This window comes from Scyliorhinus canicula, chromosome 7, assembly GCF_902713615.1.
Source record: "Scyliorhinus canicula chromosome 7, sScyCan1.1, whole genome shotgun sequence".
In the NCBI taxonomy this organism is placed as follows: Eukaryota; Metazoa; Chordata; class Chondrichthyes; order Carcharhiniformes; family Scyliorhinidae; genus Scyliorhinus; species Scyliorhinus canicula.
This window is the reverse complement of record NC_052152.1, coordinates 183,543,864-183,571,303: the sequence shown is the minus strand read 5'-3', so window position 1 is coordinate 183,571,303 and position 27,440 is coordinate 183,543,864. Positions and strand designations below refer to the sequence as shown.

The following is a 27,440-nucleotide window of genomic DNA, read 5'->3' as shown; positions in this document are numbered from 1 at the left end:
AGCTAAACCCCCTCTCACCCGACAGCAACAGCCCAGCTCCACCCACAAATGACATCACTGGAGCTGTGCTACAGTCATGTGGTAAAACAAAACCTTTCTTAAAGGGGCACTCACATGTCGTCTTGGAGATTTAAGTAATATTCTAAACCGAAGCTGGTACTTGAGTAATTTTGATTGACATTGAGCTGCAGTAAACACATCAATTTTGGGGTATAAACTTGAATTTATTATTAAAGCAATTTTAACCCAAACACCTGGTAATCTGTAATGCTGCTGGATCTGTTGACTTAGTCTTCATGCATTCTATTCCTTCATTTAAAAAATAAATACATTTAGAATACCAATTTCTTATTTTCCAATTAAGGGGCAATTTAGCGTGGCCAATCCACCTACCGTGCACATCTTTGGGTTGTGGGGATGAGACCCAGGCAGACATGGGAAGAATTTGCAAACTCCACACAGACAGTGACCCAGGGCCTGGATCAAACCCAGATCCTCGGTGGTGTGAGGCAGCAGTGCCAACCACAACATCAGCGTGCCGCCGCATCCTATCCCTTCAGTCTGCCTTCCTGTTATTTACAGATGAAGCCAGAGTCTTCATTCCAACTAGAAGCATGCAGATAAAAGTAAATTGATCTACAATCAATCTGAATTAATGAGTGGTCGGACTTTTGTGTGGATAAAGGTCTTTGAGCCTCTGAGTGCCCTGTCTGCTCTTCCATCCTCGATGAGCAAATTGTGTTTTGGTATTATTTAGTTCAATTTCTATAGTTCTGAAATTTAAACTGTGACAACATACATAATACAGTGCTATTCATTGCTCTGGCTATACTGTGTTCCAGGTTATAAATCTTAATTATGCTCTGATGATGAATATGATCATTGTTGATCACGTTTTCACCTAAAACTTTTGATATCTTCTTGATAAGATATCATCTCGCTCACTCACTCACCCTTGCAGTGACACCTGGGTGCCAACTTGGCAGTGCCATCCTGACTTGACAATATATCGCCTTTCCTGCGATATATTGAAGTACTGATCCTTCTGAAAGCCCTTAACATTAGTCTCAAGATGATGGGGGAGGGTATTATTTATTGATCTTAGCTTAGCACATCTGCAAATTTGCCCTCAACACCCATTTTGTGAGGGCCACGAAGAATCCAGCACGAGTTTTAAGGATACAAAGAAATAACATTTATTTACAATAACATATATATATATACAGCAGCAACTTCCCCTGCTGCTCACGCCTCTCTCTGCTGGTTCAAACTGGCCAGCTCTATTTATGCAGGGAGTCTGCTAATGAGTCCTCCACCCCACTCATTGGGGAAGCTCATACTCCCATAGGATTGTGGGATTGTCATTAGTCCCCAGCCAGTGGTACACAGGCAGGTTATAACAACCCACCTCTAAATCATTTATATAAATCAGAAAAAATAAAGGTACTGAGCCCTGGGGAGAACCACTTTCAATTCTTCGATGAAAGGGAAAATGCTGCAAAATACTTTCAACTACTTTCAATTCTTCTCCGGTCTGAAAAGTGCCCATGTATACCTACGCTCTGTTGCTTATCTCTTAGCCAATTTCCAATCCATGCTGCCAAGGACCCTTCAATCCCAAACATTTTTAATTTGCTAACCAACCTGACACTGTATCAAATGCTTTCTGAAAGTCCAATTATACAACATCCACAACACTACCTTCATCCACTGCCTATGTCACCTCATCAAAGAACTCCTTAAATTTGTCACCTTTCAGTTACAAATTTGCTTAAAAGTGTCTGCTCCCAGTCCACTCTGCCATATCATATCTGATCTTTCCCCAGTTTAGAACTTTGATTTCAGGCCCGTCATTGACCTTTTCCATTACAACCTTGAATCTAATGGAGTTATGATCGCTTTCAACAAGGTACTCCCCCACTGTTACTTCAACTATTTGCCTGGCTTTGTTACACAAAATTAAGTGCAGGACCTCCCTCTCTCTTGTAGGACCTTCTATGCGCTGGCATAAAAAGGTCTTCTGGATACATTTTAAGAATTCTCCTGCCTCTAAACTCTTCACACAATGGCTACCCCAGTTAATGTTGAGAATGTTGAAATCCCCCACTGTCACTACTCTGTTACTTTTACACTTCTCTGAAATACCCACTGAGTCCATTGAAATTCAGTGATGGATGAGGGATTAAAATGGATTGCGCAGTTTTCCCACACCTCATTAAGACTGTCTAGCAAATCTGTTCATGTTTGCGACCTCCCTCGTGAGGATGGGACTGGTGGTTTCCTATTATCAGGTACACCCAGTTCTGATGAAACATCACAGACTTTAAATGTTCTCCCTCCACGGAGTTTGCACATTCTCCCGTGTCTGCATGGGTTTCTCCCCCACAACCCAAAGATGTGCAGGGTAGGTGGATTGGGTGCGCTAAATTGCCCCTTGATTGGAAAAAAAATAATTGGGTACTCTAAATTTTTTTTTAAATGTTCTCCCTCCACTGAGTATTTCCAGAATTTCCTGTTATTTCAGATTTCCAGCATCTGCAACTTTTTCCCCATGTCGAGAGTGGCCGGTTGGCGTATCGTTGAGTCATTTCAATTTGAGCTTTGTCATTTCATTTTAAAAGTGTGAGGTTGTGCATTTTTTAATATAATTTTGCGAAAAGAAAAAACTTGATTTGTGGGCTATCTCTGTTTGACCACAGATAGCCAACAAGTGAAGGATCGAACTGGGCCTGCGTTTATACACCAAAAAGCTTTCCTTCAGCAAAGACATGAGCAGGCTGGATTAGAGTGCATATTTTACCATGACTGTGTCAATACCACTTTGGGTGAGAGGAGCTGTGCTTAGTGGATATGGGTTGTCTCAGTTGCTTAACTTCCAGAGGTTGAACATTCAAGGTATTTGACTCACTGCTCCAGATGTGTAACTGAGAGAGGCAATGCCAAGCATTCGGTTACCTCCAGTACAAACATTAGCAAGGTCAGCAAGATGTGAAACAATATTTAATTAGAATAAGAGAGCAGGGAATTGTTACAATTATGGCGGTGTGGTGCAGTAACAATGCTATAGAATGTTGGAACGCATTGACTGATAAAGAATTTGAGAATAAAATAATCTGAAATTTCTTTATTTGGTTCAATAGAACAAAATGTAAATTGGGAGTACAATTAATTTTTTTTTATCAAACAATTTTATTGAGGTATTTTTCGGCATTGTAAACAGTTACGGATAACAACAAAAAAGGCAAAAATGTGCAAACATCAACGTAAAATCAATATTCAATCGAACCATACTACACAAGCCCGCTCATCTCCCATCGACACTACCCGCCTATTTATCCCTCCTTCTCTACTCTAATCTGCCCCCCCCCCGGCTGACGTTCACTCTCCCGCGAAGAAGTCGATGAATGGTTGCCACCTTCGGGCGAACCCCAGTACAGATTCCCCCTCAAGGCGAACTTAATTTTTTCCATACCCAGAAAACTTGACATGTCCGAAAGCCATATCTTGGTCTTCGCGGGTTTTGATTCTCTCCATGCCAGCAGTATTCATTGCCGGGCTATCAGGTAAGCAAAGGCCAGAACATCGGCCTCTTTCTCGCCCTGGACTCCCGGGTCTTCCGAAACCCCAAAAATTGCCATCCTTGAACTCATCACCACCCTTGTTTTTAGCACCCGGGACATAATCCCTGCAAATCCCTCCTAGTACCCCATAAGCTTAGGACATGCCCAAAACATGTGAACGTGGTTTGCTGGTCCTTCCGCGCATCTAGCGCACTTATCCTCTACCCCAAAGAATTTGTTCATCCGGGCTACCGTCATGTGGGCCTGGTGAACGACCGTAAACTGAATCAGGCTGAGCCTGGCACATGTTACGGTTGAGTTTACCCTACTCAGGGCGGAAGGACAATGAATTAACTGTATAGAATAAACTGTGACTGAATTATATAAATTAACCAAAATTTACTAACTTCTTTTTAGTTCATGTTAAAAATTGTGTTCGATCAGATGTATTTATTTCCAAACCATTCCATCACTTTGATGGTAATCAGCTCTCTAAATGGCAACAGTGGAAGTTTAAATTCTATTCCATGGAAAATAAATCTGAAGTAGATTATTTACTATTTATGTTTCACTATTAAAGTAAAGGGTCAGCATTATGTCAATAGCACAGAATTGTTACAGCACAGAAAGATGTCATTCATCGATCATTTCTGCGCAGGCTCTGCAAATGAGCAATTCACCTAGTTCCATTTTCCTTGCCTTCTCCCCGTAACCTTGCACACCCTAATCTTGCACACCTTTCGATAACAGTCTGATTCCCCTGTGAACGACTTGATTGAACTTGTCTCAATCACAATCTCAGGCAATGCAGGCTTTGTCTAGCTGTGTGAAAAAGATTTTCCTTGTGTTGCTTTTGCTCCTTCTGCCAGTTAGATTAAATCTGTGCCCTCTCGGCTCAACCCTTTCACGAGATGGATCCGCTTTCCCTGTCTCCACTGTCCATATCCCTCATGATTTTGAATATTTCTATCAACGTGCGTCATAGTCTTCCCTTCTCCAAGGAAAACAGTCCCAACGTCTCCAGTCTATCTTTGTACTGAAGTTCCTTTCCTTGAAGCTATTCTTGTGAATCTTTTCTGCACTCTCTCCAATGCCTTCACACCTTAAAGTGCAGAACCTAGAACTGGACACAGTACTGCAGCTGATGTTGAACACGTGTTCACCTTGACCTTGCTCTGGCACTTTGTTCCTCTATTAAGTCATTGATAGTATACTCTCAATCTACGCTGCCATCTTTAGAGACTTATGCACATACACAGCCAGGTCCCTCTGCTCCTGCACCTCATTTGGAATTGTACCCCCATTATTTCTATTGTCTCTCCATGATCTTTGCACCAAATGAATCACTTCCCATTTCTCTGCATTGAACCGTATCTGCCACTTATCCACCAACTTGCCTCTATCCTTTTGAAGTTCTACATTATCCTCTTCACTGTGCTTCCAAGTTTTGTGCCATTTTGAAATTGTGCTCTAGAAACAAGCATCTAGACAATCAATGATGTTACATAAGTACTTTATCTCAGTGGTTTGGTCTAAAACATGGTTTTATTCTTCTGTGCACATTAGGAGGGAGTCGAGTCCTTCAATCATGAACCAGATGCAGTCACAACATTTCCAAGAGCAGTTGTCTTCAGATTGCTCCAGTTCTCAGGATTCTTTGGACAACTTGTCAATGGATGACTTCTGGACTGAAGTAGAGAACATAAAGGAAAGCTGCGGGACTGAGTCCGATGAAAATGTCGATGTAAAAACAGTAGATGGTAAGCCACAAGAAAGTTAGGTATCTTTTGATGCCCAAGAATAAGACAGACAGGGAATATAGAATATCAAATTTGGAGTACAAAATGTTGCAGTGTAATGTTGTTTGCACCACATGATTGGCTTGTCCAGTGGTTAGTCCAATAACCCCCCTTTTTACATTTAATGTCTGTGAGAAACGTGCAGAAGATGTGATTAATTGGATATACGATAGTAAAGCAGGAGCCGGACTTGTACCATAATGAAACTCCTTTGCATTTCATTTAAGAAACCCCCCCCCCCCCCCCGTACAAGAAACAGGAAATGCTGTAAGCATTCGACAGGTCAGGCAGAATCAGTGGAGAAAAAAAAGTTGAGGTTTCAGTTCAATTAGCACGCATCAAAACATTTTGAAGGACTGTTTCATAATTCCAGTTATGTAATCAGCAGTTTCTGATTCCAAAATTCATTCCAGAGAAATAGTTTTAATTGTATATGTCCTCTGTGTCTATCCTTGGAACAGTTTTCTCTTACAGTTCATAAAAGTGTGATGGAATCTGTGAGTAAAGCTTGTATTATTTGAAACCGCCCCTAATTGAAAAGGGGTAAGTGAAATAGGAATGTAAAAAGGGAAATTATGAAAGGAGGCTGACCCTCCCAGTTGCTAAAGAAACTAAGACTAAACCTGAGAATTGGAAATCAAAACTCCTGGCTGAAACTATATAAAAGGAGACTGAGACATCAGAGCTCAGTGTTAGAAGTTGATGAGTCCAGTGGTGTAGTACAGGCAAGCTAAAGAAGACAAAGGTTAAATCCAGAAGCAAATACACAGTTGCTGCAGCTGTTTTCATTACTTGATGAAAATATTAGTGGATCTACACCACCCAGACGTGGCTGAGAATGCTTTGTTGATGTGTGCCATTTTTGCTGAAGATAGTGCTCGTAGTACCTGGGTTGGTCACGTGCTGCTGTCGGTTGGGGATCAGAATAGCTCCTGGAACAAAGGAGCTGAAATTATTTGTGTGGAGGATGGAGTTTGTGACTGAGTTTGATGACCTATATATACATGGAGCAGATTGCTGAGACAATTAATAAAATCTGTTTTATTGAATATTCCATTTTCTGGACAGTTTATATTTTACATTCTAGGCTTTAGAGGATGGACATTGCTTTGTTTGAATCTTGTACAGTAAACATTCTTCTGTTTTAAAATATGGAACCATTGTGGCATCATTCTTCCAGTAAATAACTAGGATTTCCTCAAGGTAGTGTCGTAGACTTCTTTCAGCTTCTTCATCAATGATCTTCCTTCCATCATAAGGTCAAATGTGGGGATCCTCACAGATGATTGCGCAATGTTCAGCGCCATTCACGACTCCTCAGACACTGCACGGTAGTTAGCACTGTTGCTTCACAGCGCCAGGGTCCCAGGTTCGATTCCCGGCTTGGGTCACTTTGTGCGGAGTCTGCACATTCTCTCCATGTCTGCGTGGGTTTCCTCCGGGTGCTCCGGTTTCCTCGCACATCCCGAAAGACTTGCTGTTAGGCATTTTGGACATTCTGAAATCTCCTTCAGTGTACCCGAACAGGCGCTGGAGTGTGGCAACTAGTGGATTTCACAGTAACTTCATTGCACTGTTAATGTAAGACTACTTGTGACAATAATAAAGATTATTATTATGATAAAAGCAAATTACAGCGGATGCTGGAATCTAAAATCAGAGAGAAAATGCTGGAAAATCGTTGACATAGGGTCATCCGGACTCGAAACGTTAGTTCTTTTCTCTCCCTACAGATGCTGCCAGACTTGGTGAGATTTTCCGGCATTTTCTCTTTGGTTATTATTATGATTATTACAGCAAGATCTAGACAATATCCAGGCTTGGGCTGACAAGTGGCAAATAACATTTATGCTACCCAAGTACCAGTTAATGAGCATCTTAGACAAGAGACAAAGTAACCAGTGCCCAGGACATTCAATGGCATTGCCACCACTGAATCCCCCACTACCAACACCCTGGGGGTGTTGCCATTGACCAGAAACTGAACTGGATGAGCCGTATAAATACTGTGGCTACAAGAGCAGGTCAGAGATTAGAATCCTACGGCGAGTAACTCATTTCCTGACTCCCCAAAGCCCGTCTGCCATCTGCAAGGCACAAGTCAGAAGTGTGATGGAATTTCCTCCACTTGTCTGGATGAGTGCAGAACCAACAACACTCAAGAAGCTCAAAACCAACCAGGACAAAGTAGCCTGCTTGATTGACACCCCTTCCACAAACATTCAATCCCCCTACCACCGACACAGTACCATTTACAAGGTGCACCAAGGCTCCTTAGGCAACACCTTCCAAACCCACGCCCGCTACCATCTTGAAGATCAAGGGCAGTAAATACGTGGGAACAGCACCACCTGGAATTCCACACCCCTTCCATGCCACTCACCATCCTGACTTGGAAATATATCGCCGTTCCTTCACTGCCACTGGGTCAAAATCCTGGAACTCCCTCCCTAACAGCACTATGGGTGTACCTGTACCACCAAAACTACCGAAGAAGACCATTTGCACCACCTTCCCGAGAGCAAATAGGGATGGACAGTAAATGCTGGCCTAGCCAGTGACGCCCATGACCCGTAAATTAATACAAAAAAAATAGAATTTCTTTAATAATGTATTATTAGCCTTGTCTAAAGTTTGTAACAGAATTATTAGCTTGGAAAAGGCTGAGTGATGCTAATAAATGAATGATTGATTGATGGACCCGTATCAAATTTCTTTCTCTGCTATTTTAAAGGATTCCAAATAAATGTGTTAAACATGGAGAGGAATTTACCATGAATGTTTACAGATTTGTCAGATAATGGGATTCATAATAATTTCCAGGCTAACTTGCTGTCATTACTGAAAATGCATCACATGAAAATTTGACATGTTTTGCAGGTTAAAAAAAACTATTTACATAACTATACATTTTGGTGATATAGGCCTGGATTTCTGAAACTTTGTGTGACACTGCAAATTAATTCAAATCAGCTATGATAATGCATTAAACATTGCTTTTATGGCATTAGTATGAAGTAGTTCACTTTGCACTGATGCTACAATTATAATATAAACGCAAGTCATAATTAGAGTCTGAACCCAACTGGATACTAATGTGATTCAGACCACAAAGGGAATCACGACTTGTTTTGTTCTGCTTGAGTCTTGATTTCAGATTTCTATCCCACAAACTTAGAATTGTGGTGAATTGCTCTGCACTAAATCTGAAATCGCGAATTAAATACAACCTTAGAATCTGTGACATAACATATCCAAGTCAAATCTAAGTTTAAAAAATTTGATTAAAAAAGATGAGGCAGGATCTACCGCTCACGTTGCATTCGAAAAGCAGCGTGGTTCAACGCAACCGCTAGATGCTGGGCGATCCCACTTCTGGGATCTATCCGCCTCGCCATGTCTCGCAAGACCGAACGCGCTCTCACGAGATGTCGTGATGTGAATCCCACCCATTGTGGGTGGGATCACTTTCTGGCAAACCTGCATTTTAGTGAGACAGCCAGTCTCACTCGAATATGCGTTCCTGAGATCTACCATGGGATCTGACACCTTCGCCTTGGCGACCTCTGGTGAGTGATGTTCACAAACAGGGATAGAACACACTTGTGGATTGGAGGGCCCCAGTGCGCTATGTGCTGGGTGGTATCCTGGCAACCAAGCGCTGGAAACACGCCGCTAATCTCTGTCCCCATTTAAATAGATTGTGCCCGCAATCAAAATTGCTTATGGGGAAGGTCTCAATTTATTTATTGCAGTGATGGTGATTGATGGGAATAGCATTTATAAATCCTTTATGCTGGAAATTTTAGTTTTATGTGTGATGAGCAGAAAATGGTTCTCTGCTTTATCAAGTTTAAGATGAGTCGGTGCAGATTACATTGTAAATCATATTTTTACCTTCCTCTTTCCATGATCAATAGCTTGTTGCTATGGGGGTGATCCGATTGAGGTTTTCAAAATGACGAGGGACTTGGGAACGGGACTTGGAAAAATTAGTTAGGAAGGCAAATGCAATGTTAGCATTCATGTCGCGAGGGCTAGAATACAAGAGCCAGGTATGTCCTTCTGAGGCTGTATAAAGCTCTGGTCAGACCCCGTTTGGAATATTGTGAGCAGTTTTGGACTCCGTAACCCACGATCCAAGGATAGAAGTGCTGGCCTTGGAAAGGGTCCAGCATAAGAATGATCCCTGGAATGAAAAGCTTGTCATTTGAGGAGCAATTGAGGACTCTGGATGAGTATTCGTTGGAGTTTAGAAGGATGAGGGGGGATCTTATTGAAACTTGCAGGATACTGCGATGCCTTGTTGGAGTGGACGTGGAGAGGATATTTCTACTGGTAGGAAAAATTAGAACCAGAGGACACAATCTCAGACTAAAGGGACGATCCTTTAGAACAGAGATGAGGAGGAATTTCTTCTGCCAGAGGGTGGTGAATCTGTGAAGCTCTTTGCTGCAGAAGGCTGTGGAGGCCAAATCACTGAGTGTCTTTAAGACAGAGATAGATAGGTTCTTGATTAATAAGGGGATCAGGGGTTATTGGGAGAAGGCAGGAGAATGGGGATGAGAAAAATATCAGCTCGAATTGAATGGCAAGCAGGCCGAGTGGCCTAATTGTGCTAAAATGTCGAAAGTTCTTACAATGGACGCGATCTACTGGCCGCGTTGCTCGGACGAGAGCGGGCGGTAGATCTGCGGGCCTATCGATAGCCTTCACGCCTTGAGGGACCTACCCAGATCTTGAGAGGCATCGGAATCAGAACCCTGCCCAAAATGGGTGTGACCATATGCCGTGTGCCGCTGTAGGTTTTAAACCGACTTGGGCAAGCTTACCTGGTATCTACCAGCCTCCCAGGATCTACTGGCCTCTCCAGCGAGACCAAAGCCGAGCACTGTTTAGTACTGGTCCATACCGGACCTCACTGGACAGTGCCATACAATCTGAAAGCTTCCCAATTCACCGGGCGGACCGCATAGCGTCATCAGGCAAAGCAAAGGGTGGAGGGGATTGCCTCCTCATCAACTCCTCCTGGTGCTTGGATGTGGCGACCCTGGTGACCTACTGCTCTCCGGACATGGAACACCTGACCGTGAAGTGCCGCCCATACTACCTTCCACGTGAGTTCACTTCAGCCATTATCACAGCGGCCTACCTCCCACCCCAGGCAGAAGTGAGGAAGACGCTGGATGAACTGTACACAGTTATAAACCATTACGAAACAGAACACCCGGAAGCCTTGTCATAGAATTTACAGTGCAGAAGGAGGCCATTCGGCGCATCGAGTCTGCACCGGCTCCTGGAAAGAGCACCCTACCCAAGGTTAACACCTCCACCCTATCCCCATAACCCAGTAACCCCACCCAACACTAAGGGCAATTTTGGACACTAGGGGCAATCCACCTAACTTGCACATCTTTGGACTGTGGGAGGAAACCGGAGCACCCGGAGGAAACCCACGCACACACTGGGAGGATGTGCAGACTCCGCACAGACAGTGACCCAAGCTGGAATCGAACCTGGGACCTTGGCACTGTGAAGCGAGTGTGCTATCCACAATGCTACCGTGCTGCGTTCATTGAGGCCAGAAACTTCAACAAGGCCAACTTCAAGAGTGTACTGCCAAAGTTCCGCCAGCACATCTCCTTCCCACCAGGGGCGATAACACTCTTGACCACTGCTACTCAAAATCAAGGGCGCCCACCGTTCCATCCCCCGACCGCACTTTGGGAAATAAGACCATAAGACGGTGCTCCTTCTCCTTGCATACAAGCAGAAACTCAAGCGGGAGAATCCAGCTAAGAAGGCCGTGCAGTGCTGGTCCAAGGAAACAGAAGAGCTCTTACGTGACTGCTTAGAGACAGTGGACTGATCCATATTTAAGAACTCCGCGACCAACTTAAATGAGTATGCCACCACTGTCACAGACTTCTTCAGCAAATGTGTGGACGACTGTGTGCTAAAGAAAGCAGTACGTATGTTCCCTAACCAGAAACCATGGCTCAATCGCGAGATTGACTCCCTACTGAAGGACGGGTCTGAGGCGTTCAAGTCAGACGGCCCTGACTTATACCAGAAATGTAGGTACGACCTCTGCAAAGCCATCCGAGATGCCAAGAGAGAATATCAAACCAAGCTAGAGTCACAGGCAGACTCTCGGCGGTTGTGGCAAGGACTAAACAACATAATGGGCTACAAAGCGAAGCCAAGCAGTATCTCCAGCAGCTGCGCACCCCTCTCTGATGAACTCAATGCATTCTATGCTTGGTTTGAGCAGGTAACCAACAATCCGCTGTCGAGTGCCCCAGCAGCCTATGACTCACCCATACCCACCATTACAGCTTCCGAAGTCAGATCAGCCTTCCTGAAAGTGAACCTTTGGAAGGCGACGGCCCCGGATGGGATCTCTGGTCATGCACTTGGAGCCTGTGCGGACCAGCTGGCAGAGGTTTTCGTGTACATCTTTAACCTGAAGTCCCCATCTGCTTCAAGAAGACCACCATTATACCGGTGCCAAAGAAGAACCAGGCAACGTGCCTCAATGACTACCGTCCGGTGGCCCTGACTTCAGTCGTAATGAAGTGCTTTGAAAGGTTGATCATGAAGCGCATCACCTCCATACTCCCAGAACACCTTGATCCACTGCAATTTGTATACCGTCACACCGGTCCACAACAGAGCCATTTCCCGGGCCCTACACTCATCCCTAAAGCATTTCAACAACAAGGACTCCTACATCAGACTCCTATTTATTGACTACAGCTCCGCCTTCAACACCATACCCAGCCAAGCTCATATCAAAGCTCCAAAACCTAGGACTTGGCTCCCTACTCTGCAACTGGATCCTCGACTTTCTGACCCACAGACCACAATCAGTAAGAATGAACAACACCTCCTCCACAATAGTACTCAATACTGGGGCCCCGCAAGGCTGTGCACTTAGACCCCTACTCTACTCCCTGTACACACACGACTGCGTGGCAAAATTTGGTTCCAACTCCATCTGCACGTTTGCTGATGATACGACCATAGTGGGCCGGTTCTCAAATAACGACGAATCAGAATACAGGAGGGAGATAGAGAACCTAGTGGAGTGGTGCAGCAACAACAATCTCTCCCTCAATGCCAGCAAAACTAAAGAGCTGGTCATTGACTTCAGCAAGCAAAGTACTGTACACACCCCTGTCAGCATCAATGGGGCCGAGGTGGAGATGGTTAGCAGTTTCAAATTCCTAGGGGTGCACATCTCCAAAAATCTGTCCTGGTCCACCCACATTGACGCTCCCTCCAAGAAAGGACAACAGCGCCTATGCTTCCTCAGGAAACTAAGGAAATTCGGCATGTCTACATTAACTCTTACCAACTTTTACAGATGCACCGTAGAAAGCATCCTATTTGGCTGCATAACAGCTTGGTACATAGAACATAGAACAGTACAGCACAGAACAGGCACTTCGGCCCTCAATGTTGTGCCGAGCCATGATCACCCTACTCAAACCCACGTATCCACCCTATACCCGTAACCCAACAACCCCCCCCTTAACCTTACTTTTATTAGGACACTACGGGCAATTTAGCATGGCCAATCCACCTAACCCGCACATCTTTGGACTGTGGGAGGAAACCGGAGCACCCGGAGGAAACCCACGCACACAGGGGGAGGACGTGCAGACTCCACACAGACAGTGACCCAGCCGGGAATCGAACCTGGGACCCTGGAGCTGTGAAGCATTTATGCTAACCACCATGCTACCCTGCTGGCAACTGCTCAGCCGAGGACCGCAAGAAACTTCAGAGAGTCGTGAACACAGCCCAGTCCATCACACAAACGTGCCTCCCATCCATTAACTCCATCTACTCCTCCCGCTGCCTGGGGAAAGCGGGCAGCATAATCAAAGACCCCTCCAACCCGGCTTACTCACTCTTCCAACTTCTTCCATCAGGCAGGAGATACAGAAGTCTGAGAACATGCACGAACAGAGTCAAAAACAGCTTCTTCCCCACTGTTTCCAGACTCCTAAATGACCCTCTTATGGACTGACCTCATTAACACTACACCCCTGTATGCTTCACCGGATGCCGGTGCTTGTGTAGTTACATTGTATACCTTCTGTTGCCCTATTATGTATTTTCTTTGATTCCCTTTTCTTCCAATGTACTTAATGATCTGTTGAGCTGCTCGCAGAAAAATACTTTTCACTGTACCTCTGTACACGTGACAATAAACAAATCCAATCTAATCCAAATGTGGACCAGGCGAACAGCACCAGGCCATCGGAGGCCCCTGGGTGTCCAGGGATAGTGCCATGTGGCTCCTAGATCCACCCCCTGGAACGCCGGCACCATGGAACTGCCCGGCTGGCTCTTTGGCACTGCTAAGGTGCCTGGGTGGCACTGCCAAGCTGGCAGGAGTAGTGCCAAGGTGACAATGCAATGGTGTCCAGGTGCCAGGATGGGCCATACCCATGAAGGGAGGGTGGAGGGGAGATGGAGGAGTATGAAGGGTGGGTGGGGCAAGTATGTAGGGAGAGTTTGGGGGGGTGACAGGCGGAGCTCTTGGAAGGGGGGCCTGTAAGGGGCATAGGGAGGGCCCCCAGGAATCCCATTGTGGGGTATCCTACTGGGGGGGGGGGGGGGGAAGGGGGGCAGGCATAAGAGGGCGTGTGTGTGTGTGGGCACATGCAGAGGTAGGCCACTCGGCCCATCGAGTCTGCTCCGCCATTCAATCATGGCTGATATGTTTCTCATCCCCATTCCCTTGTCTTCCCCCTATAACCCCTCATCCCCTTATTAATCAAGAACCTATCTATTTTTGTCTTAAAGACACTCCGTGATTTGGCGTCCACAGCCTTCAGCGGCAAATCCTCTGCCTGAAGAAATTCCTCCTCATCTCTGTTTTAAAGGATCGTCCCTTTAGTCTGAGATTGTGTCCTCTGGTTCTAGTTTTTCCTACAAGTGGAAACATCCTCTCCATGTCCACTGCCGACTGAACCCGCACGTTAACCTTAAGAGAATCGTGAACAAGGACTCCCAAATCCCTTTGTGCTTCTGATTTCATAAGCATTTCCCCATTTAGAAAATAGTCTATGCCTAAATTCCTCCTTCCAAAGTGCATATCCTCACACTTTTCCACATTGTATTTCATCGGCCACTTCATAGCCCACTCTCCTAGCCTGTCCAAATCTTTCTACAGCCCCCTTGCTTCCTCAATACTACCTGTCCCTCTCCAGATCTTTGTATCATCTGCAAACTTAGCAACAGTGCCTTCAGTTCCTTCTTCTGTTAAATTGCGCCCAATACCTCCTGATGAAGGAATCCAGATGGTACAGTGTTAAATCGAGAGCTCAGTCATACAGGAGTGAAATCAAGTTTTACTTTTACTCATAATTTGTGCTGCAATCTTTTCTGCATATGCACAGGCAGTTTCTCTGTGAATTTCATTAAAATGAACAAGTTAGTTTGACGGAGACTAACAAAGTTCAGATTACCCAGTCTTAGGTCTGTGGAGTCCTTCACCAGTTGTACATTTCTATATCTAGCCTACCTAGAGATTCCTCCGTAAAACATTCTCCTGACAAATCAGTAAACGATGAAGCTATATAATCGGGAAACTTCAGTAAGTGGGATGGCCAACATTCAATTCAGTTAGAGGAGAATTGTTTGCAATGTTTAATTTAAAAACAAATTTCAGAGAAGTGTAAAAGTAAGAGGGTCGTGATAGTGGGTGATTTCATCTTCCCCAATATTAGCTGGGAGATCCATTGTTTGAAAGGTTTAGAGGGTGTGGAATTCTTAAGATTCACCCAGAACTTTTTTTAAGCCAGTATGTAGAAGGACTTACAAGAGAGGTGACAGTCCTGGACTTAATTTTCGGTAACGAAGCAGGGCAAGTGGTTAAAGTATCAAAGAACAATACAGCACAGGAACAGGGCCTTCGGCCCTCCAAGCCTGTACCGGTCATAATACCAACCTTTGCTAAAACCCTCCGCACTTCCTTGTGTTGTATTCCTCTATGCCCATCCTATCCATGGTTTGTCAAGATACCTTTTGAATGTCATTAATGTATCCCCTTCCACAACTTCCCCTGGCAACGTGTTCCAGACACTTCACCACCCTCTGCGTAAAAAACATGCCTTGCAAATCTCCTCTAAATTTTGTCCCACGGACTTTAAACCTATACCCCTAGTCTGACCCCTCCACCTGGGAAAGAGTGCCTGCCCATTCACTCTATCCATGCCTCTCATAATATTGTAGACCTCTATCAGGTCACCCATCAACTCCGTCTTTCTAATGAAAACGGTCTGAGTCTATTCAGCCTCTCCACATAGCTAACACCCTCCAGACCAGGCAATATCCTGGTAAACCTCCTCTGCACCCTCTCCAAAGCCTTCATGTCCTTCTGGTAGTGTGGCAACCAGAATTGTGCGCAATATTCCAAGTGCGACCTTGCCAATATTCTACACAACTATATACGACTTGCCAATTTTTACACTCAATGCCCCATCCAATGAAGGCAAGCATTCCGTATGCATTCTTGACTACCTTGCCCACTTGTGTTGACACCTTCAAAGGTCTGTGGACCTGCACGCCCAGATCTCTCTGACTTTCTATATTCCTAAGTGTTTTACCATTTACAGTATATTTCCCCTCCACGCTAGACCTACCAAAATGCATTACCTTACATTTGTCCGGATTAAACTCCATTTCTCTGCCCAAGTCAGCGGGGGAGCATTTTGCAGGCAGTAATCAGACCTCTGTAAAGTTCAAGCTTGTTGACAAGGATGGACCTGAGATGAAAGTTCTGAACTGGGGGAAGGTGATTTTAACAAGATCAGAATAAGGCCAGCGTGTACTGGGTACTGGGAGCAGAGCCTTTTAGGTAAATCTGTGACAGAACAATGGTACGCATTCAGGAAGGAAACAGTGAGAGTACAGGGCCAACATGTTCCAATCAAGGAAAAGGCTGTGACCAACAAATCCAGTGAACCCTGTGTATTGATGGATATGCAGCATTGGATTAAAAGAAAAAGGGAGGCATATGGCAAATATCGAGGGCTCAAAACGCACAAGTGCTAGAGATGTGTAGAATGTGCAAGACTGAATTTAAAAAGGAAATTAGGGGAGCAAAAAGGGACATGAAAGGATACTGGCAGATAAAATAAAATAAAATCCTAAGTTTTACAATTACATTAAGGGTTAAAGGATAACTAGGGAAAGAGTAGGGCCCATTAATGACCACAGTGATAATTTGTGTGTGGAGCCAAAGGTAGGGTTGTAAATGAATTGTGTCAGTGTTGACTGACGAGAGAGACAGTATGGGTACAGAAATCATAGAGATTAACATGTTCAGAGAGGAGATTCAGAGTGGTTTTGCAGGCTTAAAGTAGACAAATCTCCAGGGCCAGATGAAACGTATCTCAGACTGTTGAGTGAGGCAAGGTAGGAAATAGAAGGGGCACTGACAATACTTTTCAATTCTTTCTGGCCGCCGGAAGGGTGCCGGAGGACTGGAGGATAGCCAATATGGTACCATTATTCAAGAAGTGGGGCGGAGGGATAAACCAGGAAACCACGGGCCAGTCAGTCGAATTTGAGTGGTGGGGAAACTATTGGAAGAAATTCTGAGAGACAGAATTAATCTGCATTTGGAGATGTGCAGATGAGAGCAATGCATTTGGTGCAGTCGACTTGGACTTCAGCAAGGCTTTTGATGAAGTCCCACATGGACGACTGATAGCAAAGGCAAGAGCTCATGGGATCCAAGGGAATTTAGCAATTTGGATCCAGAATTGGCTGAGTTGCAGGAAGCAGAGGATGATGGTCGGGGATTTTTTTTGACTGGTAGCATGTGTCCAGTGGGACCCCGTAGGGATCACTGTTGAGGCCCTTTCTGTGATTTATATAAATGATGTAGACTGAACTATAGGAGGGTTGATCAATAAGTTTGGGGATGATGTGGAGAGTGGTAAATAGTAAGGAGGATAGACTTGGATTACAGCAGGATATGGACAGACTGGTCAGATGGGCTGATCAGTGGCAAATAGAATTCCATCTGGAATTCCATCGTCATGCACTTGGGGCAGGTCAAAAAAGGCAAGGCACTACATGAAGAATGGCAGACCCCCTAGGAAGCACAGAGGATCAGAGGGACCTTGGTGTGCATGTACACTAGTTCCTTAAGGTAGCAGAGCAGGTGGACAAGTTGTTCAGATGGCATATGGTATTTATGCCATCTTAACATATGCCTTTATTAGCCAAGTCATAGAGTTTAAGAGCAGGGAGGTTTTGCTGGAACTGTATAAAATGTTGGTTAGGCCGCAGCTGAATTATTGTGTTCAGTTCGAGATTCCACATTATAGGAGGGATGTGATAGCACTGGAAAGGGTACAGAGGAGATTTACCAGGATGATGCCTGGGATGGAGGGGTTTAGTTATGAAGAGAGATTGGATAGACTGGGATTTTTTTCCTTGGAGCAGAGTAGACTGAGGGGGGACATGGTTTAAATTATGAGGGGCATAGATAGAGTAGACAGAAAGAAACTTTTCCCTTTGGTGGAGGGATTAATGAACAAGGGGCATAGGTTTAAGATCAGGGGATGTGAGGAAAAACTTTTTTATCCAGAGGATGATGGGAGTTTGGAACTCCCTGCCTCAAGGGGTGGTGGAGGCAGAGACGCTCATATAATTTAAGAAGTATTTAGATGTGCACTTGCAATCCCAAGGCATACAAGGCTATGGCCAAGTGCTGGGAAATGGGACTAGAATAGTTAGGTGGTTGTTTTTTACTGGTGCAGACACGGTGGACCAGAGGGCCTCTTCTATGCTGTCAGACTCTACGACACTTTTTCGTAATATCAATAGGAAAAGAATAATTTGAAAATATTTAAGAAAAAGGTCATTACTCGGTGTGGGATTTTGACCTCATTATCTTCACGCTGAGAAATTAAAAAGCTACCAACTGAGCTAAGTGGCTACATAGGCATTCTACACAAAGACGGAACATAATTGAAATAGTTAATTTTCAAGGCTACAATTGAACAAGGACAAGTCTGCGGGCGACCGAATAACGTGACTTGCAGTCCGTAGATAGTGTGCAAAACAAACTCGGCTGGAGCGCCCATATACGGAACTCTTGTATCCAACTAGAAAGGTGTCCGGAAGAGTAATGCATGATCCAGCAGCTGCAGTGTGGGCTGAATGTACATTGTGCAAGTGTTTCTGATGCCTTTCCGGTCACAGCAGGAGTTGCAGTGCTCTCTTAAAAAGGGTAGTGGAAATAGCTATCAATAGATGTTTGTATGTGTATCAGGGTATACAGAAGAATGACTGGACAATGGAGTTGGGCTACAGTGGAGCCATGATCTAATTGAATGATGGAACAGACTGGACATCTTACTACAGTTCCTATCAAGAATACAAAAGATACATTTTGAATCATATTTTAATTATAAACACTTTGTGGCCAGCTTCGAATTGATTATTCATTGAAGCTCAATCACGTTGAGTTGAATTTGATGACCATACAGATTACCTTGGAGTGTGATGGTTGGTTGAGTGTGGCTCCAACAACACTCAAGAAGCTTGACACCATCCATGAGAAAACAGCCCGCTTGGTTAGCACCCCGTCCACTACCTTCAACATTCTCTCCTTCCATCACCAACCCACGGTGGCGGCTGTGTGAATTATATACAAGCTGGACTGCGGCAGTTCATCAAGGTTTCTTCAAAAGCACCTTCCAAACATTCAACCTCTAACCATCTAGAAGGACAAGGGTAGCAGATGAATGGAAACACAAAAAACGCCCAGTGTCTGTCCAAGCACATAGTCCTGAATTGGAACTATATTGCCATTCCTGAAATGCACCTGGATCTCCCTTCCTAACAGCACAGCTGTCTTTCAAAGCCAGGTGGACTTCAGCTGTTCAAAAAGGTGTCTAACCACCATCTTCTCCAGGTCAGTTTGAGATAGGGCAACAAATGCAGACCTTACCAGTGCCACCCACATCCCATTAAATATTTTTTATTAAAAATCTGTTGAAATGAGTAGATTCTCATGATTTAATACTGGACATAGCCAATGTTGACCTGGAAAGTGTGATCAAAAGTTAAAGCTAAATGTGACTTTTTATGCTTGTAGATGGAGAAGTTGAGGCTGACTGGCTTCAGGATGCTGGGCTCTCCACTCTTATCAAGGAAGGCAGTAATGATGACGATGAAGTAGTCCTGCTCTCGACTCTAACTCGGACACAGTCTGCAGCTGTACAGCGTAGGGTGGACAACTATACTCTGTCTATGCGGGTAAAGAGTAAGCAGCCTGTACGAGATGTTCGGGATGTCTTTGCAAGACCCAAGTTTTCAGTAAGTGTAAACAGTCTATAATAACCGAATGATATGAATCTTAAAGCTCTCAAGACCTGATTTTTAACTTTCCCCATGTCTGGTGGGGATGTGCCAAGTGGGTGGTTTAACCTATCAGCAAGATGGTATTTGTCTTGCTTGCACCTTGCGCCATTTTAACAGGCTTCTTTTCGAGGCCTTTGCCCCGGGGGGGGGGGGGGGATCTAATCAAAATATAACATTTGTTGTCCAGTGACATTATGGTGGCATAGTGACACTGCTGCCTCACAGCGCCAGGGACCTGGTTTCGATTCCGACCTCTGGTGTCTGTGTGGTTGTGTCTGCGTGAGTTTCCTCCGGGTGCTTCGGTTTCCTTCCAGTCTGATTTTCACAGTGACTTCATTGCAGTGTTAATGTAAGCCTACTTGTGACAATAATAAAGATTATTATTAAGGTGTGCAGGTTCGGTGAATTGGCCATGTTAACATTGCTCAAACGTTGGGTGGGGTTACGGGGATAGGAGTGGGGATTGGGCATAGATAGGGTGCTCTATCAGAGCAAGGGCCAGTGCAGACCCAATGGGCCGAATGGCCTCTTTCTGCATTGGAGGATTCTATTCTATTCTTCTATGACATTGTTAGGGTCCTACACTCGTTTAATGCATGACTGAGTGTTTCATGCCTAGTGCTGGCCTCATCTAGGTCCTTGGGCCGACCTGATTGGGATCCTGCCCAGGGGAAGAACACCTGCCCCACTGAAATTTAACAGTCAATTGGTTGTTAACAGGCTGGTGGCGGGTTTCCACCCCTCAGGGATGGAAAGTCATACCTCAGAGGCATCGAGCTCTAATTCTAGCAATGGCAGGTGGGAATGGTGGGATGACCGATAATCCCCAATGGAGATTGTAGCTGCAGCCGGACAATAAATGGGGTGATTTCAGGTTGGCTGACGTGCCCTGGAGAGGGAGGTGGGGGATGATTTTGAGAGTAAACGGTCAGTGTGATCTTGGGTGGGGGGGGTGGATCTTGGTGGGCTCAGAAGATCCACAACGGAGGTCCTCTCTCCTTGACAGACATTTAACCTGCACAGCTAAAGCTGCTGGACCTCGGACTTTTCCCTGTGGGTAAAACAGTGGCAGGGGTGGGATGATGTCCTTAAGCATGGTAGCATAGTGGTTAGCACTGTTGCTTCACAGCGCCAGGGTCCCAGGTTCGAATCCCGGCTTGGGTCACTGTTTGTGCGGAGTCTGCACGTTCTACCCGCGTCTGCGTGGGTTTCCTCCGGGTGCTCTGGTTTCCCAAAAGACGTGCTGTGAGGTAATTTGGACATTCTGAATTCTCCCTCTGTGTACCTGAACAGGTGTCGGAATGTGGCGACTAGGGGCTTTTCACAGTACCTTCATTGCAGTGTTAATGTAAGCTTACTTGTGACAATAAAGCTTATTATAAAATAAGTGGTCATTAGTTAGCCAACTCAGGGCCTCAATGGGCCCAAGGGTGGGTAGGACTGCCAATGGCTTACACTCTTTCCCCCCCCTCCCGCTCGATTTTACAAATATCATCTCGCACCTGCCTTCAAAGCCACAGTCAGGGAAGAGTAAGATCAAGACATTAGTTTAAGGGGGCATTAAATTAAAATGTTATTGTCTTTTTGTGGGGCAGGATGAGCAAGAAAACTTTGGGATGTCGCATGGCCTGGGCTTCTTTCCGTTCTCTTGATGATGCTCATCCTCTCCCTTCCCCACCCAGTTACATGCCAAATGTGGATTGTTCCTGTGGGCACCCAGTGGTACCATTCGTCTGACCAATATTCCAACCCTCAAACACATTACTTCCAGATTCAAACAGGATTTGGAACTAGACGTTCGTAATTTAAAATGGCCACGGTCTCATGTTGGTGAATCTGAGCGACCCTGTCACCTCAACCCTGAGTTACCCCTCACCCACCACTAAGCCCTCGTCCCATGTTACAGTCAGGCGTGTCCTGTTAATTGAGTATAACTTTTATGACTGATTAAACTGTCTTGATACTACTGCATTAAGTGTCCGCTTGTTGGAAATATATACTGTGGTCTCTGATCCTCTTCTCTCCATGCTAAATTAGTTGTTCTCAGTCAGGGCAGTGTTGGAATACTGAAATTGGTCTCAATGGCTCTTGGTTAGGGATGGGTAAGTGACTTTGGACTTCAAGCTTGTGACCTACAAGGCTGCAGTGCTACCTGCCCTCCTCCTGTACGTGTCAGAGACATGGACAACATGCAGCCGACACCTTTCCTACACTCCAGGATTATGTGTCCTAAGATGACTAAAAATTCCAATACTGGATCCAGAACCCTGGATTGAGGAACCACCTGAGAATAAGACGACGACCTGATCATCCAGGCCCATACATATTCAGTGGGTGAATATCAAATAAAAGTAGACTCAATTGATAGGTTTGTCCATTGGCATTTTTTCACTTTACTCATGTGTGAAGAATAGTCACATGGTCATAGTGGATTTAAACAACAAGTGCTGAGCCAATAACCAGTAAAGGGAGGGGTGGGGGATGGGAAAATAAAGCCAAATTATACTTCAACCCGTGGTACGCATCAAAGCTAAGGACTTACTAGAGGCAATAGTTCTTTCTTCTACTTCCACTATTGGTTATTGGTTTTTGTACATTCCTTCAAACCCCTTTCAGCTAATTTTGTTCCTTATTTGCTGATGACAGGAACACATTGACTCCAGTTGCTACAATCAGCCTGTCACTCCTGTCTTCTTTCCTCTCCTTGAGTCTTTCAATCTGTGCACTAAACTTCTGCGAGTTGATCGTTTTTACCCCCTGCAGCAAGGTGGCCTTCCTGTGCTGCTGTGTTCTGATCTTGCTGACTGTCTATCTGTGCTTAAATTAACTGTAATTGTGATTAATCACGACTCATGGTTGTGATGCGTCAGTCATGACCCAAACAGCATATCCTTAACACACAAACAATCAATCCATAACATGTGGTTTCAATTAACTCACACCGCCTCCTCAGGCATCTCAAGTTAACCCTCTTCTACCAGGAAGTCGTACATAATTCAAAAATGCACATAAAAAATCTATTCATAACACACAATGTATAAAAGATACAATAATTATAATAAGGTTCCCATTTGCTATGCAGACTAGGGATCAAAACAGACATCTCTACTCTGTACAGCTCAGTTGCTGATTCCCTAAACCAACTGAACCAAAAGCAAAATTAGCTGCCTCGACTGACAGTATTTACAGTGATTGTTGATCCAGAAACTGTAGTCCTGGCTGCAGGATTGTTTGTGGTTATCCTGAATAGGAAGTTTGATCTGATACTTAATTCCCTATTGTGTAATTTGGTGTGTTAAACAGCCAAGCCATTGTGTTTTTCATAGAATTTTTTCATAGAATTTACAGTGCAGAAGGAGGCCATTCGGCCCATCGAGTCTGCACCGGCTCTTGGGAAGAGCACCCTACCCAAGGTCAACACCTCCACCCTATCCCCATAACCCAGTAACCCCACCCAACACTAAGAGCAATTTTGGACACTAAGGGCAATTTATCATGGCCAATCCACCTAACCTGCACATCTTTGGACAGTGGGAGGAAACCGGAGCACCCGGATGAAACCCACGCACACACGGGGAGGATGTGCAGACTCCGCACAGGCAGTGACCCAAGCCGGAATTGAACCTGGGACCCTGGAGCTGTTAAGCAATTGTGCTATCCACAATGCTACCGTGCTGCCCTTTTAAAGTTTAAAAGTGTTGATACTTACTGCAGAAATAGATTCTGCAAGAAGGTTAGCAAGGTTCTGTACTATCTATATAAGAACCTTTTGAACATTACAATTCCAGGTAGATCAGCAGACGTTTCTGCTTCAAATGCGCTGTTAAACCACTAGCAGGCAGACACTTTAACAGCAGTTTAATTATTGTGTACTCTACTGGCAGTGCAGCATATAAGCACAATGCCTCAGCAGTTCTGTTCATTTGCATCAAAGGTTCCAATATCTTTGTGGACTATGTTACTTTCAGGAAATGCAGGATAACCAAAGTCCAGTTATTGACGCATTGCAACCGGATCAGCAACTTGAGCATCTGCTGCCAGATGGTGAGAAAAGAGAAGGTACGTTTCAACTTTATTTAATCAAAAAATTTGTCTTGAAGAAGGGAGGGATGGTGTAAGCAAGAAGAATTTATGAACTTTAAAGCTGCATAGCATTTTCCTTACCAATGGAAAAAGACCAGCTGAGTTAGCCTTTGGGCCTTTTAAGTTATGAAGGGAACTATTGCTTCTGCTATTTATTTCTTCTTCAGACCTTACTGCGGTTGAGCTGATGTTATAATTTCTGTGATTCCAAGCCATCGCTATGATTCCAGGCCATCGCTAATGTCATTGCTGCTTTCCCAAAATGAAGGTGGCACCAGCAACCTGCTAGACACCTTTCATTTCTCCCCCTGCATTTATTCCCCTCTTTCAAGAATATTAAGGATGTGGTGGGGTTTGGAGGGAGGTGGCAGAATTGAAAGCCACACCATCTTGGTGTGGCTTTTGTGCTGTTGAAATATGGCAAGAATCTGTCTTCCTGTTTGCACATGATTTGTCCTGTCTGTCCAAGTATGCTGTACATTGAATATTCTTTCATCTCGATGTTGCCGTTTCGATTGATTCAGTCCATTATTATTTTACATCACTTATTAATGTTGAGTGCTCTGCTTTGGGATAACATTGCCTTGCATGTTTTTATTTTTGCTGGTGATAGTTTTCTAAGGGTAGATTTTACAACTTTTCACTTCTGTGCAACAGAAGTACACATTGTGAAATTGAAGGTGGACACCAATGCACTCTACATAATTCTTTTTCTCTTAAAATTGTTTTCCCCTTTTGCGCTTCTCCCACGTTTAGCTTTGCTAGCTGATGGTTTACCAAAATTGTTTGAGATATTGGGGCAAGCCTTCAGATATCAACAGTGTGAATGTAGAGGTTTCTGTCACTGTTACACTTCAAGACCCATCTGAAATCCTGGCATGCACAAAATCACTGCAATTGCCCAGGAAATTTAAACCGATGGTCTGATTTGCTCTGTGTGGGACCTTCCATGCATATCTCTTGTATTGATCTCAGTCTTGGGAGACTTGGGCGCGATACACACTACTTATCCAATACTTAATACTTACCCTAGAAATGTTACACTATAATTTCTGGTCTAACTCTATAACTCAACCCACCATCCCAACTGATCTCCAATTGCAATCGCACTGACTCAACATGTCACCCTGCAACCCACCCCCACCCACTTACCAATTATTCATGCACCCACTTGCTGACCAACTAATTTACCTGTTTACCAATTTACCCACTTTCCTACTCACTCACCCATCAACTTGCTGGCCCATCCATCCACTCTTTCACCCACTCAGTCACTCGCTCACCCTCTCACCACCCATCCAGTTAGCAACTTAACCACATATCCATTTATCCAGTCACTCGTCCACCCACTCACACACCTACATGCCCATGCAATCGTTCACCCACCCATTAACCAGGCCATCCAACCTCCATTCACTCCCCCACCCACTCACGCACTAACCAACTGAAATGGTTGAGATATTTAAGCACTTAACTGATAAAGCAGGCTGATGGTGCAAAAAGAGGGTGTGTCACTGCACTGCACCTCTTCACTGGTGTTCCCTGTGGAAGGCTGCAATGAGCATTGCTGCTGCAGATGGGAACAGTGCCTTATCTGGAAGGACACTGAAAAGTCAAGGTGCAGCAATCTTCACAGTCGGTAGCCACGGCCCCAACATTGCCGCTGACTTGATGATCTGGGCCAATGTCACAGGTGAACAGAATGAAATTTATTTGTCCTTCAGGATGGAACATAATCCTCTGATTTTTCAGGTGTAAACTCACTTAGTTAACTCTGTTGAAGATTCTCAGCTTAAAAATATTACACCATGAATCTCCCAGCTGCAATATGTTAAAAGGGAGAAATTGTAGGTTGATATTTGGAGTAGGAGAGAACTTTTTTGTACAGCCAGTAAGTTGTATGCTTTTTCTAAATTTGTAGGGTGGAATATTCACATTTTGAAGCCCAAGTGAGGTGGTGGGTGGTTCCGATGGCGCCTGTCGCACTGACCAGAATGTCAGGATCCTGCGTCAGATATGGTGCTTGGAACCTCAGTAATAATCCATGAAGGGGTTCCCCATCTCCTCTCCTGGCAGGCCCGCAGCTGATTGGTCTGTCTGCCCTCCGCTGGTGGGTTCAATGGTCTCAGTGCCATACTTTAAATACCAGTCCAGTAAACTCATTCACTCTCTCCAGTCCACTGGTCTTCACCAGGCCACACAAGATGTTAGCAACACAGAGGGAAAAGGCTAGTGGCCTTGAGAAGAAGACAGCACTGGGTTTCAGCACCAGGGCCCTCAAGACCCTTATTTGAGGAGAGCGGGCTCACCAGCGCATCCTCTACCCTAGAGATGGCTCAAAGAAGCAAGTCAACCTCGCCTCTCTGGCCTGGGAGACCATTGCATAGGGGGTCAGTGCGGCTGTCTCCTGCCGACAGAGCGTGATCCAGCGCAGTAAGCGGATAAATGAGCTCAACCACTCCACCAGAGAATGAGCTCCAGAAGCTAATTTTCTGGCCCTCCCGCATTTCATCATACCCCTTCCAGACACAATTACCTGATTTACATGAAGTCTCATAATGTGCAGGTAAAGATGCCATCTGTTATTCTCCAGCCACAAGTCAGGAAATGAAAGGAAGGGCGGAACTCAGGAGATAATCATCAGAAAATGGTATTGAACAAATTGTCGGGTTTGTGGGCAGCAAATCCTCTGGTCTGAATGGACTTCATCCTAAGGTCTTGAAAGAAGTGGCTAATGAGATGGCTGATGCATTGGTTTTAATTTTCTAAAATTCCCCAGATTTGGGAAAGGTTCCATTTAGATTGTAAGATAGCAAATGTAACTCCTTTATTTAAAAAGAGAGGGAGTCAAAGCGCAGAAAACTACAGGACAGTTAGACTAGCTTCAATCATGGGAAAAATGTTAGAAGCTATTTGTTATAACCTGCCTGCTTACCATTGGCTGGGGACTAATGACAATCCCACAATCCTGTGGGAGTATGAGCTTCCCCAATGAGGGGGGGCGGAGAAATCATTAGCAGACTCCCTGCTTAAATAGAGCTGACCAGTTTGGAACCAGAGAGAGAGGAGTTGGCAGCAAGAGAAGTTGTCGCCGCTGTTGTATATATATGTTAATTTGTAAATAAATGTTTATTTCTTTGTATCCTGAAAACTCGTGCTGGATTCTTCGTGGCACTCACAAAACTGGCAACGAGGATGGGATTCGAACCCACGCGTGCATAGCACAATGGATTAGCAGGTGTGACCAAAATGAAAATGTTGGCCCGGAGTTATGTCTGGTGGCCAGGCCTCGACACCGACATTGAGAAGGTGGCCCAAAACTGCTCCATTTGCCAGGAGCATCAGAAGTTTCTCGGCATCGGCCGATTCGGCAGTTTACGCCCTGTGACCCAGTGTTCGTTCGGAAATTTGCTGGTGGTGCCCAGTGGGTCTCTGGCATAATCTTTCGCCAAATGGGCCCTCTCTCTTACCAGGTACAAGCCCAGGGGCATCTCCATCACAAACATGTAGACCATGTTCGGTCCAGAAGACTATCCCTGCCAAAGATTCCCCGCCCCAGGAGCTCATTTCTACAGCTGCAGAGACCAGACACAATGGA

The 27,440-nt window shown here is 44.9% G+C and overlaps 1 protein-coding gene across 4 annotated transcripts in view; it reads left to right on the top strand.

Moving 5' to 3' along the window:
* LOC119969607 (rho GTPase-activating protein 18) overlaps positions 1–27,440 on the top strand; it is a 169,199-nt gene that overhangs the window by 98,428 nt on the left and 43,331 nt on the right. For all 4 annotated transcript variants that reach the window (XM_038803443.1, XM_038803445.1, XM_038803442.1 and 1 more), the window contains 3 exons: positions 5,127–5,320; positions 19,494–19,714; positions 23,728–23,818. In XM_038803443.1, the coding sequence (XP_038659371.1) occupies positions 5,149–5,320; positions 19,494–19,714; positions 23,728–23,818 (484 nt within the window). In that variant the 5' untranslated portion in view covers positions 5,127–5,148. The remainder of the gene's footprint in view (positions 1–5,126; positions 5,321–19,493; positions 19,715–23,727; positions 23,819–27,440) is intronic.